Genomic DNA, 22,290 nt, shown 5'->3' with positions numbered 1-22,290 from the left:
ATGTCTCCCATACGCACCCAACATCTATGACAAATAAATTTTACATCATTACATTTGCACAATTCATCAACCTTACTTGCACAAGGTTGGCTCAACACCTTAATACAAGATCCTTAATCAAATGTGGCACAACAATCCAACCAATCCATAGCATGTCGGCTAAAGACATAGTAAGATCCAAATAAACATCCTCAAGCATGAGTGTGCTCCATGAATATTGCTTGAGGTTCGTAACGTGCTATGCCAGTAAGTGGGCCAAGAACGATAAGAAACACCTATCGCCATAAGGAAATCATCCAATTTAGTCACACCAATGAATGTGGTCTAGCAACACAAATAGGACATGATCTAGGTGCATCAGCAAGCACCATGAAGTACAACAATAACTACCAAATTAACATTGTCATCAAATTCTCCAATATCTCTGCATTGTTCATCGGTAGCACCAAACAATAATCTATGTCACTAAATAAAAGTAGCTTGCCAGCAACCAAGTTACAATCCACTCAAGTTGAGGACACAAATGCATGTCCCAAACACACTAGTAGATTAGCAACCAGAAATGTTGCATAATCGATCCATACCTATCCAAGAACTGAAACAATACCTTTCCTCGGCAGTCAAAATACCAGTCTCTGATCAATCAACCATATCTAGCTCAAATGATCATCCTCACCTTTGTACATCAACATGAGCCAACTACATACATCCAAGTGACATCCTCTAACTTGACCACTTGATCTTCAATACAATAGCAACACTAATCTTGTCTTCTCATTGAACATAACAAGAACACTGACAAAAATATGTTGACATCAATGAAAACAAATCTCTCAAATATGTGATGGTAATCTCTGAAGCACATATTTGCACAATATTTCAACAATCTCCCCCTTTGGAATTGATATCAACATATGAAATGAAAAAACAACAATACACAAAGATTAAATCACAAGCACCAATCAATCAAACAAAGATATTATCTTTTCTCTAACAAATATCTCCACCTAGGGAAATCTCTCCTCCTTAGATATATATTCACCACATACCCTTCTCTCCATTAGATAGCTCACTCAATGCTCTTTTTCACATGACTTCTCTCCCCCTTTGACATCAATGACAGAGGCATATATTTGCATAACAATTCTCTCTCACCAATGCTGAAACAACAACTGATAAATCACAAGACTAGCTACTTTGTAACAACCCCTTTTTCCGGGCCTTAGCTAACAACTAGCATATCATCGAAATATAGTTAGTACTTCACATTCATGAGAAGGCAATTATAACAGTTATCTTACGTGCTCATATGAAAGAGATTAATGGTTACAATCAATTTAATTGAAAATATGATAACTAACAATTGAAGGAAAATCGAATAAAACTAAATTGATGGGATTTTAAGTTTGCAATACCCTTAGTTTCAAAACCGGATTCCACCTAGGGCAATATTTGCAAAACCATGGGTTAGTCCACATATACCGCTTAGGGCACCAAAGTTATACCACTGTATCGTAATAACCATTACCATTTAGGGCAACAAAACCACTTTAACATCCTTGTTTTTCCATTGCTTATTATGACGATTAAAACTAAATAATAGATACGTTTACATTCATCTTCACATGAATGAAGGATAGTTATAACAACCATCAAGTAAGCCTATCTCCTACAGGCAGTTACATTTCATGATCAATTTCAAGATCAACTGATTTCTTAATACATTTAAAAGGAAACTAATTTCTAAGCATTGAAGGGAATAACTAACTAAATGATATTAATCATCTAACATTTCTTCGACTTGAGATTACAAATATAAAGTAAAATACCCATTACCAAAAAATATTTGAATGCAGATTGTATCTCTATCTTGTGCAAGCCTTGGCATTTGGTGCAGAGAAGCATTGTCAGAGGCTTAACCTCCCAACCGTGGACCCTTAAATATTCCCACACAATCTCATTCAAGAAAGGCCCTTCCTACCCGAAAAATAGATAGGGGACACCCTGTTCAGCCACTAAGCATTCTGGTATTTTGAGTATCAACCCACCGCTCGACTTGACAAGAGTTACTTACCCGACAACTATGAATTGACTTATTATATGTAGTTTAATCATTTAATTACTTTCTTTTACTGACATCCATTTGTTCTTGCAGGAATGCTTCTCCTCCCCATCCATTAATGCTTGACCCTTCCGGTCTTGGGTCTATCCCAGGAGATTTCGAGTCATGTACAATGCAAAATCAATTTTAACAATTCAGATTTATTTCCATCCGAGTTGATCTTATCTCAATGATATATGGTCAATACCATTGTTACATCCCAATTTTTGACCTAGTTTGAAATATAGCCGTTGAGGTTTGCATGAAGTCTGTTGACAGTTTAATTTGATATAATCTAGGTAAACAGTAAGTTAGTTGGTTGTTATGATTTCAAGTGAAGATGACATGTTAGTTGATCGTTAATCGCCAATTCATGAAATTAGGATGAAAGGTTAACTGTTATGATTATTTATGATTATATAATTTATAATTTAAATTACAAAGAAAACTCTTGCAGGGAGCATGTGGAAGGGGTGGAAGCATTGTCAGAAAAAAATTAGGCAGGGCATCACCATCATTGGACAAACAGGTAGTGGACCTAGCGATTTGAAACCGGACACATCTTTGGAACTGCATGAGTTGTCAATAATTAATTAAGTTTAAATATAAACGTATTCTTAAGGATTTTAAATTATCTTTCGTCGTATTATTTTTAATAATAGTTTATATATGTGCTTTTGAATATAAAAATATTTTGGCATCTTTATATTTTAATAATTTAATGATTATAAGATTTTAATAATCTTCGAATTATAATAATATTAGTTATTTTTCACCTTCCAACTCTATTATTTCTTATTTAATATTCTTTAATGTTAGCATTTAGCATAATTCATCAATTTAAACATTTGCAATTTGAGTTTAATCTTTTCAACTTCTCCTTGAGGTATTCGAATGGCATCTTGTAACGGCAAGGAAGCCATAAAGTCGGCTTGAAATATATAAATGGGAGCTTTGTCGTGTTATGGGGTTCACCCCCTGTTTATGATTGGTATCTATGGGAGCTATCTTCTTCATCTACAATGGTTGTTCTCTTACCTGCATTGGTTCTTCTATTGGAAACTGTAACCTACATCAGCGTTGATGCTTCATTTGTTAGCTGGCTGAAAGACTTCATTCTTTTCAGTCTGGTCATTTAAAAAGACTTTGTATATTTGAGAGAATCTCAGTATGAGATGAAGAGGCTTATTCTTGATCATCGCCAGTTTCATAGAGCCATGTGCGTACGTGGTTGCTAGGCATTCAAGAGTTTTTATCTTGCGTGATATTTGGCAAGTAAGAGTCACCACATTGAAGACTATGAATAGTCAGCACTGTCAGCAAATGAAATGTCACATGCCAGTGTAACTGTTGGAAATTGAAGAGTCACTCTGTGTCGGGTGTCTGTTTGGAAATCAAGAGTTTCATCCTTGCATAAGCAATGGACTTCAGGGAGTCATCTTGTTGCACCTTAAAGACATTGCGTGACTGTTTATATTATTCATTCTCTTTGGTGTCACTGTAATTGCAACTATAGAGGTTTCTTCTAGCTTGGTTCTTAGTATCTCAGTGGTTTACAATCTTTGGTGATGTTTCCTTTGAGAACAGATTACTAGTGTTGAGGCGATAGATGTTCATGTTCGTGTCAGCGTGAATTATAATTGTGGTGTATCACTGCAAGAGGTTCTCTTGTTCATTATCTTGTGTATCTGTTATAGGTTATTGTGTGTTTTCTGTAGATGATCATTGGTGTAGTGTATGGGGATTATTCTGTTTTAGTTCATTGTCACCATTCTATGCATTCAGTTTTGAGTGAACAAATTCAATCTTTTGCGTGTATTAAGGATATCTAAGACGATATTATTGTAAGAAGAAAATAGTGTGGTGTTTGTTCAGGGCACGCAATATAAGTATTCAAGTTTTGATTCCGGACTATTATCATCATTCAATAAAAGATTGTGCTTGCTGTGGCTGGGTTTTTCACCCTCATGTAGAGTGTTTTCTCAGGATAAATTTTTTGTGTTTTCTTGTGTTTATAACTTGAAGTCCAATGGATGGTAAGATGTTCCCTGCCAATTCTGGGTAGGGAGGGCCTTTCTCGTTAAAGATCGTGTGGGGATATATTGAGGTCCAAGGTTGGGTGGTAAAGCCCCTGACAATGTTTCACCTCTCTCAAGATGTCGGATATGCGTCAAACAGAGATAAGCCATGTATTCAATTGTTTATCGGAAAACAGGTATTATCATTTTTGTTTATGAGAAGGTAAGATTAAATTGAAGTATTTCATTGTTATCATCATTTTACTTCATATAAATGAATACTGAATATAAGTAATTATCTAATCTTGAGAAATTGTCACAGATAAGCAATCGGAAGGAAAAGAAATCCGAAGCCCTAATTGATTGAGTGACAGCTAGAACCTAAATTGAATCTGTGGTTGCAAAAGCCCTAAATTGAATCCGTCGTCATGGAAACCCTAGATAAAATCCGTTGTTGCGGAAGCCCTAAATTGAATCCGTGGTCGCGGAAGCCCTAAGTGGTGAAGCAGTAATAGAAAGCCCTAAATAAACCGATGGTAATTGATGCCCTAATTGGTAAGATGATATGTGATGCCTAATTTAAGATACATTGGTATTTAGTGGTATTCATCGAATGATTTTTGAGATAGCAGTCGATTTGAGAAATTGTTATAGTATATTTGTGGACTAACTCGGGTGGTTGCAGAAGCATACTTAGATGATTTTTTAGTCTCAGTTTTTCCGAGGTATGTGATTTCAAATTCTGAAGTAATTTCATTAAAAGGTATTTCAAGTATTTAGTTAGAATTTTTTTTGTTTAACTAACTTTAATGGTAAATCTTCTTCACATGAACATGAATGATGTAACTGCCTTCTTATGGAATCGAAGTTATAACCGTATTCTATGCTTATAATAGATGTTAAAATTAGACCCGAGAAAACCGGTTGTTACATATGGTATTAGAGCATTGGGTTCAACCCTGAAACCTTGGGTCCAGCACTGTTTCTAAGAAACTGAAAACGTAAATGTTGAAAAAGATTTATTTTTGGATATCTGGATATTGCAATCAAAACTGGGAAAACACACTGGAAAATCGTTCAGAATAGCTGGGAAGGCTGAAATGATATAAAGTGAACAAATGTATAAACAATTAAAAAAAGATAAAAAGGATTGGCAAGCTGAGTGGTGGAGATCGGGTTTGACGACCCAAATTTTGAAATCCTTGGCCAGGGTGGAATTAGGCAGATTTGCCAAAAACAATTGATCTTGTTGATTGTCCTGATGCTTCAGTTATTTTGTTGAATAACTGTTGGGACTTCAACCCACCTGATTACTCAGTGGCAGGACCAGAATGTTATATATGCTTTGTCCTTGGTGGGAGACTCATTCTTTGTCGAGAATGAGAAGATTAAAAGGGGTCTTGATGCCTAGACTTGCACAATCCAAACACAGTTTATAATCTTGATAAAATGTTACATAAATCCATCATGAGCAGGTTTGTTGACCCAAATTAATGAAAGAAAAAAAAAATTGTTACCAATTTGAACCTGAATTGAAAAAATTGTGAACCGTGATTCTTTCTGATGTTGGTTAACTGAAAAGATCATTATGTGCTCCAGTAAGGAGTTGGAACTATCAATGCTAGTTTATAGTTGTAAACTTTGACGAGATGGGCATGGAAGCCTAAATCACAGAAATGGAAAAGATGAATTTCCAAGTATTTGCAATGATGAGAATCTTATGAATTGTTTCAAATGCTTATGATCTTGATTTGATGATCTTGCATAGTATATCATGTTTTTACCCTTTGACACATTATTATACATGTATAATATGCATGCGATGTTAACTTACTTATTGAGCTGATATATACTGTTTTGGAGATATCCTATCATGAAATGATTATTCTAATGAAATATTGGGCTTGAAGGCCAAGGTTGCAATGGAAAAACATGGATTCACTAACCTATTACAGGTAATCTGTAAGTTTGCAAGGAAGATCTATCCGTTAATAAGGGCCATATATCAGATGGTACGTATGAATAATTTAAATTATGATCTAGAAATTGCAGGTTGAAGAATTACAATTTTGAATGCTTATCCTACTTTCAGTCATTGAACCCTGAAATTTTTAAAGATATCAAAATAAAATTGAACTAAGGATATGGTGAGTGCCCGCATGAGTATGACAGGAACATGAAATAGAACCAACTCAAAAGATGCTAAGAAAAATCACAAATGAGGTAAAGAGAACTCAGGTGAGTACGTGATAAATTTTGTATTACCATGCAAGTATCTTCCTAGGAACTTTAAAGTAAACATGGATCTTGAGTTTCGATTATGATTTTCATTCTGACCCAATTGAGAAAAGAAATGATATCATAATGTTATATATATAAATATATCTTGTATATGGAATATTCTTTGTGTCTAAAATGCAGAGGTCATCGAGGACAATGAATCACAAGGGGAATGGTACGTTACATTTCAATTTTAAAATACTCTTTTATAATGATCATTGCAATTTCTAGTTCATCAAGGACGATGAACCTCAAGGGGAATGGTATGTTACATCCCAATTTTTGACCTAGTTTGAAATATAGCCGTTGAGGTTTGCATGAAGTCTGTTGACAGTTTGATTTGATATAATCTGGGTAAATGGTAAGTTAGTTGGTTGTTATGATTTCAAGTGAAGATGACATGTTAGTTGATCGTTAATTGCCAATTCATGAAATTAGGATGAAAGGTTAACTGTTATGATTATTTATGATTATATAATTTATAATTTAAATTACGGAGAAAACTCTTGCAAGGAGCATGTGGAAGGGGTGGAAGCATTGTCAGAAAAGAATTAGGCAGGGCATCACCATCATTGGACAGACAGGTAGTGGACCTAGCGATTTGAAACAAGACACATCTTTGGAACTGCATGAGTTGTTAATAATTAATTAAGTTTAAATATAAACGTATTCTTAAGGATTTTAAATTATCTTTCGTCGTATTATTTTTAATAATAGTTTATATATGTGCTTTTGAATATAAAAATATTTTGGCATCTTTATATTTTAATAATTTAATGATTATAAGATTTTAATAATCTTCGAATTATAATAATATTTGAGTTATTTTTCACCTTCCAACTCTATTATTTCTAATTTAATATTCTTTAATGTTAGCATTTAGCATAATTCATCAATTTAAACATTTGCAATTTGAGTTTAATCTTTTCAACTTCTCCTTGAGGTATTCGAATGGCATCTTGTAATGGCAAGGAAGCCGTAAAGTCGGCTTAAAATATATAAATGGGAGCTTTGTCGTGTTATGGGGTTCACCCCCTGTTTATGATTGGTATCCGTAGGAGCTATCTTCTTCATCTACAATGGTTGTTCTCTTACCTGCATTGGTTCTTCTATTGGAAACTGTAACCTACATCAGCGTTGATGCTTCATTTGTTAGCTGGCTGAAAGACTTCATTCTTTTCAGTCTGGTCATTTAAAAAGACTTTGTATATTTGAGAGAATCTCAGTATGAGATGAAGAGGCTTATTCTTGGTCATCGCCAGTTTCATAGAGCCATGTGCGTACGTGGTTGCTAGGCATTCAAGAGTTTTTATCTTGCGTGATATTTGGCAAGTAAGAGTCACCACATTGACGACTATGAATAGTCAGCACCGTCAGCAAATGAAATGTCACATGCCAGTGTAACTGTTGGAAATTGAAGAGTCACTCTGTGCCGTGTGTTTGTTTGGAAATCAAGAGTTTCATCCTTGCATAAGCGATGGACTTCAGGGAGTCATCTTGTTGCACCTTAAAGACATTGCATGACTGTTTGAATTATTCATTGTCTTTGGTGTCACTGTAATTGCAACTATAGAGGTTTCTTCTAGCTTGGTTCTTAGTATCTCAGTGGTTTACAATCTTTGGTGATGTTTCCTTTGAGAACTGATTACTAGTGTTGAGGCGATAGATGTTCATGTTCATGTCAGCGTGAATTATAACTGTGGTGTATCACTGCAGGAGGTTCTCTTGTTCATTATCTTGTGTCTCTGTTATAGGTTATTGTGTGTTTTCTGTAGGTGATCATTGGTGTAGTGTATGGGGATTATTCTGTTTTAGTTCATTCTCACCATTCTATGCATTTAGTTTTGAGTGAACACATTCAATCTTCTATGTGTATTAAGGATATCTAAGACGATATTATTGTAAGAAGAAAATAGTGTGGTGTTTGTTCAGGGCACGCAATATAAGTATTCAAGTTTTGATTCCGGACTATTATCATCATTCAATAAAAGATTGTGCTTGCTGTGGCTGGGTTTTTCACCCTCATGTAGAGGGTTTTCCCAGGATAAATTTTTTGTGTTTTCTTGTGTTTATAACTTGAAGTCCAATAGATGGTAAGATGTTCCCTGTCAATTCCGAGTAGGGAGGGCCTTTCTCGTTAAAGATCGTGTGGGGATATATTGAGGTCCGAGGTTGGGTGGTAAAGCCCCTGACAATGTTTCACCTCTCTCAAGATGTTAGATATGCGTCAAACAGAGATAAGCCATGTATTCAATTGTTTATCGGAAAATAGGTATTATCATTTTTGTTTATGAGAAGGTAAGATTAAATTGAAGTATTTCATTGTTATCATCATTTTACTTCATATAAATGAATACTGAATATAAGTAATTATCTAATCTTGAGAAATTGTCACAGATAAGCAATCGGAAGGAAAAGAAATCCGAAGCCCTGATTGATTGAGTGACAGCTAGAACCTAAATTGAATCTGTGGTTGCAGAAGCCCTAAATTGAATCTGTCGTCGCGGAAACCCTAGATAAAACCCATTGTCACGGAAGCCCTAAATTGAATCCGTGGTCACGGAAGCCCTAAGTGGTGAAGTAGTAATAGAAAGCCCTAAATAAACCGATGGTAATTGATGCCCTAATTGGTAAGATGATATGTGATGCCTAATTTAAGTTATATTGGTATTTAGTGGTATTCATCGAATGATTTTTGAGATAGCAGTCGATTTGAGAAATTGTTATAGTATATTTGTGGACTAACCCGGGTGGTTGCAGAAGCATACTTAGATGATTTTTCAGTCTCATTTTTTTCAAGGTATGTGATTTCAAATTCTGAAGTAATTTCATTAAAAGGTATTTCAAGTATTTAGTTAAGAAATTTTTTTGTTTAACTGACTTTAATGGTAAATCTTCTTCACATGAACATGAATGATGTAACTGCCTTCTTATGGAATCGAAGTTATAACCGTATTCTATGCTTATGATAGATGTTAAAATTAGACCCGGGAAAACCGGTTATTACAACCACTATATTAGTCGAATCAATGTTCATGTAATGCAAGTATATAGGTGTTTTCTTAAAACATTCACGCACCATTATGCCATTTGAAAAATAATGTTCATTGAATTATCCATAATGATGACAAGTTATTTCATTATAATTGCGGGTCTATATTACCAATAGCACCCAATAAACATGGTATCAAAGGAGATTTGGAATTTCATAGCAATTTCATAGACAACATTCTATAGCTTTTATTTGCTACCATTGTTGCTTCAAACATTATCAAGGACGACCATTGTCAAAACAACAAACTATCTTACACCATTGTTTGCAACATTCGAATCAAATATGAACATAGAATATATGGCAATTAAACATGAGCAATGGTTGCATGACCTATAGCTCGTTTGATGCACTACCTAGTGCAGCTCGAGAACAATAAGCTTCAACACAATGAAGTGCTAAATGGAAACTGTTGGCAATAGAGTTAGTAGAGTTCGCAGCCTTTGATAGTCGCTCAATGATGCAAGGATTCACAATATACTATCTATTGGAGTTGCAAATCAGCTTGAGGTCGTAAGAGAGAATTCTTGAAAAGAAAATATGAGCTTAGAACAAATGCGAGCAGAAAGAGGAACACTTCTCAAGCAGCAGGGAGAGTAATAAATAGAACACCCGCATGCTAGCTCAGTTACAACAAAGAGTGGTAGTGTATGGCCAGCCATTGGTCACAAGTAACTCTACCAATTTAAATTTTTAAAACAATATAAGTTGATATGAAAGTGGAGATCGTTCATCAATATGGAGACAATATTAAAGATATAAAAGTTATTCTTCCTCATGATTTTTATATGAAAATATATTGGCATCATGCTATTGGTGTCGTCTCTAGTTGTGCATACATATATACATATATGTGCGCAAATTGAATCATGTAATTTCTTTTATCAATATGTTGATTTATGGGCGCACACACACACATATATACATGTAGGTTCAAGTACATATGTTAAAAATAACATGGTTTCAATATATAGAATTACATCCCGATGACTACTCAACGGTCTCAATTCTAAAAAGGTAACAATTTTATGTTATAAATGTTTAATGTTTTTCTTGCTTTAAGAATCGACTAGGTAGCTCATGTTTGTCCAAGGTACACTTTTGCTTGCCTAGATGTTTACCCTTAGCCATGGTGGTTTAGGATTCATACCTATTTGCTCAATGGTAGGTGGTGCCCCCCGTGCCCCATTCCTTTTTAACAATGCTTCCCCCCTTCGACGTGCTTCTACAAGAAATTTTTCATGATAATATCATTTTCCTCAATATAATCACAATAACTATAACAAAATCTTATTCATAAATTATTACAACGGCTAACCACCATATCACTTCATCTTTCCAAGATTTCAAGATCCCAATAATAACTATTAACTAACATGTCATCTTCATATGAAATCATAATGATGAACCATCTTACCATTTCACATGATTGTAACTAATTTTACCTATCAACTAACTTCACATGAAATCTCAACGGCTATATGAACATTTTCAAATTGAGCCAAAATTTGGGATGTACCATACCCTCCCCCTTGTGTTTCATCCTCCTCGATGAATATTGAAATTTTAACAAACACTATAAAAGACATTTAAAATTGGAATGAAATTTAGGATGTAACATACTCCCCCCAAGTAGTAGTCACCAAAGACATCAATTGAAATGAGATGATCTTTGTAATAGCATTGGATTGATACATCTTAATACATCTCTAGCTCTAATCAGGAGAGGTAATTACCCCAAGATTACCTCAAAAATGCTCATAATTATCCTTTGTAAAGGGCTTCATGAAGATATATGCAATCTGCTCTTTAGTAGATACATATTTCTCTTGATATCCTTATCACTGCAACACGGGATTTTTTCAAATGTTGATTGCACTTGAGTTATCATAGTAGATAGCAATAGGATCATTACTTACTCTAATATCTTTCAACATTTGTTTCATACATACCACTTGTATGCTATTAATAGAAATAACAACATAATCAACTTCAGTAATGGATTGAAATACACAATTTTGTTTTTTACTTGACCATGCAACTAAACTCTTTCCCAAGAAAAATGTAATAACGCTTGTGCTCTTTCTATCATCCACATTACCTGCCCAATCAGCATTGATGAAAGCACTCAATGTGAATTCACCATCTCTAGAATACCATAGTGTTAGAAACAATAGTCCACCAAGATAACTGAGAGGGTGGGCAGTGAATCAATTATCCAATAATTAAAATATTTATCAACCTTAAATAATCTTAACCATTCAACCAAAGTAAACAGCAACCATAACAAGATGCACATATACAATTACACTAGATATGTTAACTAGAGAAACCCTTGATCAGAGGGAAAACCCCGATGGCAATGATGCCCACAAGATGATGTACTTAAATAAATATTCCTTGTTAGAGGATGGACCTAGTTAGGAGTCTATTACAACATTTAGTATAAATGAGTCCCTAATAGGAGACTTTGAATCCCTGTTAGAAGTTGTGCCAACCCTATTAGGAGTTGTGGAAGACAGAAGGACCCACTGTCCAACCAGTTTCTAGGGCAAGACCACTGAACTCACTGTCCAACTGATCTATCAACCATTATTTGCAGAATAATTGTTTGTATTGTGCTTTAACTTCTTTCCTCTGTCTTGTAAATCGGACCAATCACTGTTAGACCTTGTAAACCAGGTCACGAACCTCAAATCCAAATATCAAACTTTGGATCACAAAATAAAACCTCGGCAATGAATTTTCCTTCACCTTTGCTCTGCTTTTCTTATCTTCGCATTCCGCTCTTTGTGCTGCTTACAATCATTTCTCTCTCTTGCATGATAAAGGAAAATGTCCTTCCTTTATACCGAAACCATAAAACAATTCCCTGAGTCGGCTATTACACCTTCTCAATTAATTATTATAGGACCTTATTAAGAACACATTACACTTAGCAATAACATTAATCTTTCACCTTGCAACTCAAATAACTTTCCGTATGTGTAACATTATGACGAGCTTCTCAGAATAACAACTGTGCTAAGAGATATAACAAATTTACCAGAATATGCTTTTGTAAACTCTATCTCAGAATGGCCTTCACCGAAACTTGCATAACTTCTTCCAGACTTAATATCTTATGATTCCGAAGTCAACTACATATACTAGACACTTAGTAGTATCTCCTTTTAACCTCGCTAGTGAAAGTATTCAACGATCTGTCTGTACCGTCCTGATCTTTCTGCTTTTCTACTGTCAGATACCACAAAAAACTACTATGTTGAGATCGATGACAAACACAGTCATAAATGTAACATATCATCATGATAATAATATAATTTTAAGTATCATCAGAATTCATGCTTCCAACAATCTCCCCCTTTGGCATTGATGGCAACGTAGATGAAAAACATCTAGTTCCAAAAATACCAACTGCAAAAGATTGTTAACCTTTCTTTTCAAATCCTCTTCATCAATCATTCTTCCCCATTGATATACCTCAATGTGCTCTATATCAAACTGTTTTTCCATGCTCAAACTATTTTTCTCAAACTGATTTTCATGTTGCATCTTCTCCACCACCGACATCAATGTCAAAGGTTTCAGCAACCATCAATCTCTGTAACAATTGCCTCTGACCTGCTCAAGTGTCCAAAGACACTATTCAAAAACAACATCCAACAAGAGTCCTAGATGACTCTGTCCATCACGGGTACTCCCCAATATAGGAAGCATCAGCATTCAACCCAAACAAACAATAGTGCTCTGTTACACTAGACTGATGCACTCTTGCATCATCTACTCTGATGTAGGAAGGGGCATAACCCCTAGCATAGCTCACAAATACTCAAAAGTCTCTTTGGGAAGAGGCTTGGTGAAAATATCTACAATCTGCTCTTTGGTGCATACATACTCCAATCTAATTTCCTTTTCTGCAACTTTCTCTCTCAACATGTGATACTTGATAGAAATGTGCCTACTTTTAGAATGTAACACTGGATTCTTTGACATTTTCACTGTACTTGCGTTGTCACAATGTATGACAATAGGTTCATTGAATTCTATCCTTATATCCTTCAGCATCTACTTCATCCAAACAACTTGATTACAATTGTTTGCTGCTGCAACATGTTCTGCTTCAGCTGTACTTGTGTGAGATACAATCCTGCTTCTTGCTCAGCCAATAAACCAATCTTCCTCCAAGAAAGAAGGCTCCACCACTGGTACTCTTTCTATCATCCATACTCCCTGCCCTATTAGCATCAGTATAAGCATATAAATTGAAATCATTAGATCTGTCATACTACAATCCGAACTCTGGTGTTCCTTTCAGGTATCTAAATATCCTTTTGACTACTGCATAATGTGATCCTTTGGGATCAACTTAAAATTTTGCAACAATTCGAATTGTATTTACTATATCTGGCCTTGTGTGAGTCAGATATTGCAATCCTCCAATCATAGATTGTACTTCTTCTGCTCAGTCGTAGGTGTCTCATCCTTGTAAATAACTTGTGTCCAGTTACCATAGGTGTTCCAACTAGTTTACATGTTTCCAAACCAAAATTTTTCAATGGATCTTTCAAATACTTAGTCTGAGAAATAAAGATTCCTTCTTTGTCCTGCACAATCTGTAATCCTAGGAAATATTTCATCTCTCCTATCATGCTCATTTCAAATTTCTTCTTCATTTCTTCTACAAACTTGTCACTTTCATCATCATTTCCTCCAAATATGATATCATCAACAAATATCACCAAATTCATCAATCCATCATCTATTTCTTCCCAATATAGATTACTGTCTGCCATACCTTTGCTAAATCCAAATTTTGCTAAATGTTTGTTCAACCTTGCATACCAAGTTCTGGGTGCTTGCTTCAAGTCATACAATGCTTTCTTCAATCTGCATACTATGTCCTTGTCATCTATTACAAGAAAACCTTCAGGATGTTCTATGTATACCTCTTCTTCAAGTTCTACATTCAGAAATACTGACTTAACATCCATCTGATACACTTTCAATTTCTTATATGCTACATAAGCTAAGAATAACCTTACTGCTTCTATTCTTTCCATAGGAGCATAGGTATTGTCATAGTCTATTCCTTCTTGTTGTGAGTATCCTTTACATACCAATCTTGCTTTGTTTCTTACAACTTCACCTTGTTCATTCATCTTGTTCCTAAATACCCATTTTGTTCCTATCACATTCTTGTCTGTTGGTCTGGGGACCAATTCCCATGTCTCATTTTTCACTATCTAATCCAATTCTTTTTTCATAGCTTGCTTCCAATAGTTATCTTTACATGCTTCATCTGCATTCTTTGGTTTAATTTGAGATATCAAACATAGTTCTTCATTGACTCTTCTTGTCATCACACCTTTATCTCTACTTCCGATGATCTGCTCAAGTGGATGATTCTTTGTCATATTATTTCCAAAAGTCTGAGTTATTGTCTCAACTCTTAGCTCTGTTGAAGGTTCTGAGCTTTGTTCCTACCTTAGGTCTCCTTCATTTTGCAAATCATTCTAGTCTCAAAGAATACTTCATCATTCCTTGGTTTAGTAGCAACATTCTCATCATCTGAATTGTAGTCAACTATTCTTTCTTGTATTCTGAATTTCTCATCAACTCTTACATTTGCACTTTCAACAATAATCTTAGTTCTCATATTATAACATCTATAGGCCTTGTTTTTCAATGAATAACTGAGAAACATGCCTTCATCACTTCTAACATCAAATTTACCAATATCATCATCTCTTTTGATAACATCTACTACCAAAAAATCTGAAATACTTAACTGTTGGGGAGTGACCAAATCATAGTTCATAAGGGGTCTTGTTTGTGTCTTCCCTGACTTGCACTTTGTTCATAGTGTAGACTGTTGTATTCACAGCTTCTCTCCAAAACATCGTGGAAACATCATTCTCAGCGAACATAGCTCTTGTTGCTTCAGTTATTGACCTGTTTCTTCTTTCTGCAATGCCATTTTGTTCAAGGTTCTCGGAGCTGACAACTTTCTTTTGATTCCATTAGCTTCATAAAAGATGTTAAACTCTTTTGAATTAATTTCTCCTCCTCTAACTGATCTTAAACATTTAATCTTCATTCCTAATTCATTCTCAATTCTATTCTTGAATATCTTGAACTTATCAAATGCTTCAGATTATTTTTTTAAGAAATGCAACCTACATCATTCTAGAAAAGTCATCAACTAGAATCATAAAATACCTTTCACCATAGAATCATTTAGTCTTCTTAGGACCACTAAGATTTGTATGTATAATCTCCAATTTTGCTATAGTAGTAAACTTCTCGCTGGGAAAAGAAGTTTTGTTATGCTTTGCCAATATACACTCCTTGCAAATTGTGTTAGTAGGTTTTGCAATCTTAGGCAAATCTCTAATTGCAAACATACTACTAGTCTTCACAATGCTGTCAAAGTTTATATGATAAAATCTCTTATGCCATAACCAACTGTCATCTACCTTTGCAACCAAATATGTCATTTCAGTAAGATTCAACTGAAATACATTACCTCTAAATCCGGTTCATGTTCCAATTACCTTTCCATCTTTGTCTTTGATCATGCATGTCTTCTTTGTGAATTGAAACTGATAACCTTTATCCACTAGTTGTCCGACACTTAGAAGATTGTGTTTCAAACCATCAACCAAATATACATCCTCAGTTTTAGTCTTACCATCAAGAGTTACAGATCAAATACCTTTAAAATGGCACGCTGCATTGTTTCCAACTCTGACAATGCCTCCATCATGACTTTTGAAGTCAACAAACTTGTTCATGTCACCAGTCATATGATGTGAACAACCACTACCAATTATCTAATCAGATTTCTTTTCAACTTGTGACACCAAAGCCATTTTTCTGGACTTTCTTCTTTAATAGCTACAAATCCTATTTCATCATCACTAGCACTTACTGCTTGTTCCTTAGAATCATCTTCTTCATTTGCATACAAACACTCTCTATCTCTTCTAGGTTTGGAATTTCCTCTCTACTTTTTCTCTCTTTTAATACACTTAGACGCATAATGACCAAATTCATTGCAAATCCAACATTTAAAGATTTTCTTACCATCATTTTCTCTTCTTACCAGAAGGGCTACTCCTATTTTCCAATCCTCATCAAATTTGCTACTACTAGCAAAGTCTCCTCTAGCACTTGTGCTCCTTGATAAAATAGGTCGAATATCTAGGGCACTAAAAGTTGTTTCTATTCTAGTCAATTCTCCAGACTGTCTAAGCTCATTCTTGACTGCTTCAAGTCTCCCAAGTAATGTTTCTTTTGTGAAATCTTTGGTACAATAGATCAACAATTGTATCATTTGAACTTCTTGCTTAAATGGTGGTGTTAAGCTCTTCAATATCTTCCATATCACCTTATCATCTTCCTTGATTCCTCCTTGTGATTTAATATCTCAATAATTTTTGATATCCTGCCTACATATGTTCTTATAGATTCATCTTTCATCATTTTAGCATCTTGAAATGCACAAATCTAGCTTTGTAGCCTCAATTTCTTAGAATGTTCATCACCTTCAAAACTATTTTCCAAAGCTTTCCAAATCATATGAGAAGTAATAAGTGATTTTACCTGGTTGTACTCAATTTCAAAAAGTGCAGACAGTAGTGCTTCTCTAGCTCTCATGTTGCACACAAAAAGTTCTCTCTTCCTTGATACAAGTTTCCAAATCTTTTTCAGCAATGATTGTCTTCGCTGATTTTGTCAAGATCTAATATCCTAGACCCATACACAACAAATGTGTCTTTATCTTTTCATTCTAGTTATAATTTTTGTTCCATCGAACTTCAAACTATTCTTTCTGAATATGTTGTCATGGATCTCCCAAAGTTGTTAAACTTTATCTTCAAAGACTTAATGCTCTGATACTAATTGTTAGAAACAATAGTCCACCAAGATAACTTGGGGGGGAAGGTAATTAGTTATCCAATAATTAAAACATTTATCAACCTTAATAATCTTAACCATTCAACCAAAGTAAACAGCAACGATAACAAGCTACACATATACAATTAAACTAGATATGTTAACTAGGGAAACCCTTGATCAGAGGGAAAACCCTGGTGGAAATAATGTCTACAAGATGATGTATTAATATAAATATTGCTTATTAGAGGATGTACCCTGTTAGGAGTCTATTACAACATTTAGTACAAATGAGTCCCTGTTAGGAGACTTTGAATCCCTGTTAGGAGTTGTGCCAACCCTATTAGGAGTTGTGGAAGACAGAAGGACCTACTATCCAAACAGCTTCCAGAGCAAGACCAATGAACTCACTGTCCAACTAATCTCTCAACTATTCCTTGCAGAATAATTGTCTGTATTGTACTTTAACTTCTTTCCTCTATCCTGTCAACCAAACCAATCACTATCAAACCTTGTAGATCAAGTCATGAACCTTGGATCCAAATATCAAACTTCGGATCACACAATAAAACCTCAGCAATAAAGTTTCCTTCACCTTTGCTCTACTCTACTTATCATCGCATTCCACTCTTCGTGTTGTTTACAATCATTTCTCTCTCTCTCTTACATGATAAAAGAAAATGGCCTTCCTTTATACCGAAACCATAAAACAATTCCCTAAGTCGGCTATTACACCTTCTCAATTAATTATTATAGGACCTTATTAAGAATGCATTACACTTAGCGATAACATTAATCTTTCGCATTGTAACTCGAATAAATTTTTGTACATGTAACATTATGACGTAGCTATGACGAGCGAGCTTAGCTACGTCATCTCCAGAATATCTTCTTCACATCTTTAACTTCGGCTTCTCAGAATAACAACTCTGCTAAGAGATATAACAAGTTTACCAAAACATGCTTCTGTAAACTCTATCTCAGAATAGTCTTCACCGAAACTTGCATAACTTCTTCCAGACTTAATATCTTATGCTTTCGAGGTTAGCTACATATACTAGACACTTAATAGTATCTCCTTTTAACCTCGCTAGTGAAAGTACTCAACGATTTGTCTGTACCATCTTCATATTTATGTTGTTCTTCTGTCAGATACCACAGAAAACTGCTATGTTAACATCAATGACAAACACAGTCACGAATGTAACTAATCATCATGATAATGATCTAATTATGTTCCTACAACACTCCCCCATAGAAGTATCATCAGCATTCATGCTTCCAACACATAGATCATAGTCAACTGTCCCTTTCAAATATCTGAAGATTCTTTTAACTGTAACAACATGAGATTGCTTAGCATTAGACTGAAATCTAGCAACAATGCAAACTGCATTCATACTATCAAGCCTAGTTTGTGTCAAGTAAAACAATTCGCTGATCATTGATTTGTATCTAGTTTGATTTGCACCAGGTGAATCTTCATCCTTAGTCAATTTGCAACCAGTCACCATAGGATTACCCACATGTTTAGAGTCATACATTCCAATGTTCAACACGTTTGTCACATACTTAGACTAAGACATGAAAGTTCCTTTTTTAATTGAGTAATTTGCAAACCAAGAAAGAATTTCATCTCACCAATCATAGGCATCTCAAATTCACATTGCATCTCATTAGCGAATTCTTTACTCAATTTTTCATTACCACCAAAAATGATATCATCAAAAAGAACTTCAGCAATCAAGGACAGACCTAGATTTGACAAAACAAACTACACAATATGGAAAGGTTGGATGAAGACTCACTTGAGATGCTTTGGAGAAGACTATTGGACTATCACTGAGAATTCCTACCAACCTCCTACAGATCTTTCAATTGCTAGTGTTGATGAGAAGAAGAAATTTAAATATATCATTAGAGCTAAAGAAGCCTTGGTAAGTGCTTTGTTGATATATAATATACAAATGTCATGGAATTGGAAATTGCTCATGAAGTGTGGACAAAGTTGGAGACCTTACATGAAGGAGATAAATGTGTGAACCACATAAAGTTACAAAGTTTGAAAGGGAAGTATGAAGCCTTGAAGATGAGAACATAACTTCTTATATGCAGAAGATAAATGAGTATGTTAGTGGAATCAGATGTGCTGGTAGAAAATTGGATGAAGATAAGATTGTTTCAAAGGTGCTTAGATCCTTGCCTCCTGCTTATGACAACAAGGTTGTTGTCATGTCCCCCTTTCTAGGCCAATGAATTTTGTTGTGTTGTTATCGCATTCTACCATGGTCCCGTGGGCTAACTGGGTTTATTGTGGGGTCAAATCGAGGTTTGGCCTAGGCACTTCCAGATGTCGGCCAATCAAGGTCATTTCAGTGGGGTTTCCAAACACTGGCTATTTTTAGTAAGTCAATGGGCTCACCATTCTTGGCATTTCAAGGTTGGACTAAGAACGTCGTGTCAAGACCTTTCCAGCAAACTATTACACATGCATATCCGAGTCCATCTGGTTAGTGACTTAATGCTTGAAGATTTAATTATAAAGTGACTATATAACTCAAGTTCATATTATTAATGTCCCTTTATTATTTATGAGCACTTTATTTCCTTATGTAGGGAAAAGTATTATTTTAAAAAGGAAACAAAGAAACAAAGAAGGGAATGTGAAGAGTCACCAAGTTGATCTTAAAAGAGGAGAGAGGGCTCATTTGCAGCATACTTGATTTATTATTTTGGATTTTATTTTCTCTCTTGGATACTCAGATTTTGATTGGGCTAGAAGTTCTATTGAGCACGAGAGCACTTTAGGATACTGTTTCAGTTCTGGATCCGGAATGATTTCTTGGACTAGTTGGAAACAAACTTCTGTGGCCTTGAGTTCTACCGAAGCCAAGTACATTGCATCTTCCTTATGTGCCAGAGAAGCAGTATGGCTCCGAAAGTTGCTCTCAGATCTCTTCAAAAGACCTTTGAAGCCCACCGTGATTTATTCTGATAATCAAAGTTGTATCAAACTTTATTCTAACCCTGTGTTTCACAATCGCTCTAAACACATTGAAATTCCATTTTATTACATTAGAGATATGGTTAATCGAGGAGTCATTCAATTGGAATATATATGTACAAATGATCAAACGGCTGATATCGTTACCAAACCTCTTGCTAAAGTGAAACTGAAATACTTCAGGGAAAGACTTGGTATGATTATTTGTAATGGAAATTTTTTGAAATAAAAGAGTTGTTCATTTATTTCCACTGGTTACTTAATATTATTTTATATGTAATGAAAGGTTGACGATCTTTCATGGACATATTCAGTTATAGAAAAATTATTTACAAGGTGACGATTTTGTAAATAGTTGATTATTTTTGGGCTTCTCTAGACATTGCTTAAGTGCAAGTAGAGATTATTTTTGGGCTTCTCTAGACATTGCTTAAGTGCAAGTGGAGATTATTCTTGGCCTTCTCTAGACATTGCTTAAGTGCAAGTAGAGATTATGTGTGTTATCTCTAGACATTGCTTAAGTGCAAGTAGAGATCATTTACTGTTCTTGGAGTAGTGCTTATTAGATGACTCTGACTAATGTTTTCTTACTTCTCCCTAGCTAAAGAGGGAGTGTTGATGTTTAGTGTCAGGAGAAGCAAAACTTCAATCTTCTATGATGTTATTATTTGCAAATATATTTCAGAGATATAAGCATTTGTATTCTGTCACTGATATCTGTTATACATTACTGAGATATAATGCCATCACTGTCTAATATGCATCATAGAGACATATGTATACGTACATATATTCATACTGATTTATGCATACATATACGTATGCATATATCTTTGTTATAAATATAGAATATTGACAAAAAATGTGCATGATGATTGACCAACTTAATTGATCGAGTGTCATATTACTTGTAACAGATATTATTGTCTTATCGGATTTCATATTACTCATGACTGATGCTATTGTCGGGTTTCATATTACCCGAGTCAAGGTTACATTGCCCGTGTCAGGTATTTAACCCATGCCTTGACTTTGTTATTAATGCTGTGTTGTTATCGGGCAGCATACATAAACTAATGTTGAAACAATTTCATGCTAACTAAAACATGCCTCCAAAGAGGCATGTCCCTACATGGCCTTTAGGCAACGTAGAGACATGACCCTTCGGAGTCATGTCTCGTTTATATATATATATATATATATATATGTGCTCATCTAACTGCAGTGAAAGCATCAATAACAAGCATCCAAGTACCTGCAGTATCAGATCAATATTATTGAATATCATTGCTATTATTTATATCATTTGTCTTACAGTGATCCAGTACAGTGATTGTTACTGAAGAAGGAAGAATATTAAAGACCTTGCTGTAAATACAGTGAAAGATAAGTACATTCATTCTGCTTATTTGAATCAGAATTTATCTACAAATATTTGTAATTGCTTATCTATCAAAGATCCTTTATTCTCAATAGTGAATGTATATAAGAGCATATAATAATAATAAAATAAAGTTTAAACTCTTCGATTCCGGCTTATTTCTTTTCCCTCTTTAATTCTTCTCAAATCGAATTCATGGTGTATTCAAATAGTCATCTTGGAAACCGATAGAAGCCGAGGAGTCTCGACTAAGTCTTTACGAAGCCATGATCGAATTAGATGGGGCATACCTCGTATCTTTCTATTCTCTCCTATCTCCATACTGCTGCATTTTCATACTGAGTCAAGTTGGAAGTTCACAACCGAATACCCTTCATCATTTCACACCCCAAATCCTTGTTTTCTTCTTAATAATGCTGGCGACTGAAGTCTCGGATTAGTTTCAAGTTAGCGGGTGGACAAGAGACCCGGCTAGAGCAAGGGAGCTACAATCCAATACAGGTTACGACTCCTGATTTTCTTTTATTTTGTTTTCAAAGATAAGCCGACGGA

The 22,290-nt window shown here is 34.9% G+C and overlaps 1 protein-coding gene across 13 annotated transcripts in view; it reads right to left on the bottom strand.

Annotated features, from left to right (window-relative positions):
* LOC149531928 (protein phosphatase inhibitor 2-like) overlaps positions 1-22,290 on the bottom strand; it is a 150,158-nt gene that overhangs the window by 116,566 nt on the left and 11,302 nt on the right. The window contains exon 4 of one of the 13 annotated variants that reach the window (XM_089808985.1): positions 10,546-10,676. The exons of the other annotated variants lie outside the window; for them this stretch is intronic. Coding sequence (XP_089665111.1) covers positions 10,561-10,676 — 116 coding nt within the window. The 3' untranslated portion in view covers positions 10,546-10,560. Of the gene's footprint in view, positions 1-10,545; positions 10,677-22,290 lie in introns of those variants that run through there. 13 annotated transcript variants of the gene reach the window in all.

The sequence above is a fragment of the Cupressus sempervirens genome, chromosome 11 (genome assembly GCF_028749045.1).
Source record: "Cupressus sempervirens isolate cs-2001-9-10 chromosome 11, ASM2874904v1, whole genome shotgun sequence".
Lineage (NCBI taxonomy): Eukaryota > Viridiplantae > Streptophyta > Pinopsida > Cupressales > Cupressaceae > Cupressus > Cupressus sempervirens.
The sequence above is the reverse complement of the archived record's forward strand: the minus strand, read 5'-3'. Positions and strand labels throughout refer to the sequence as shown.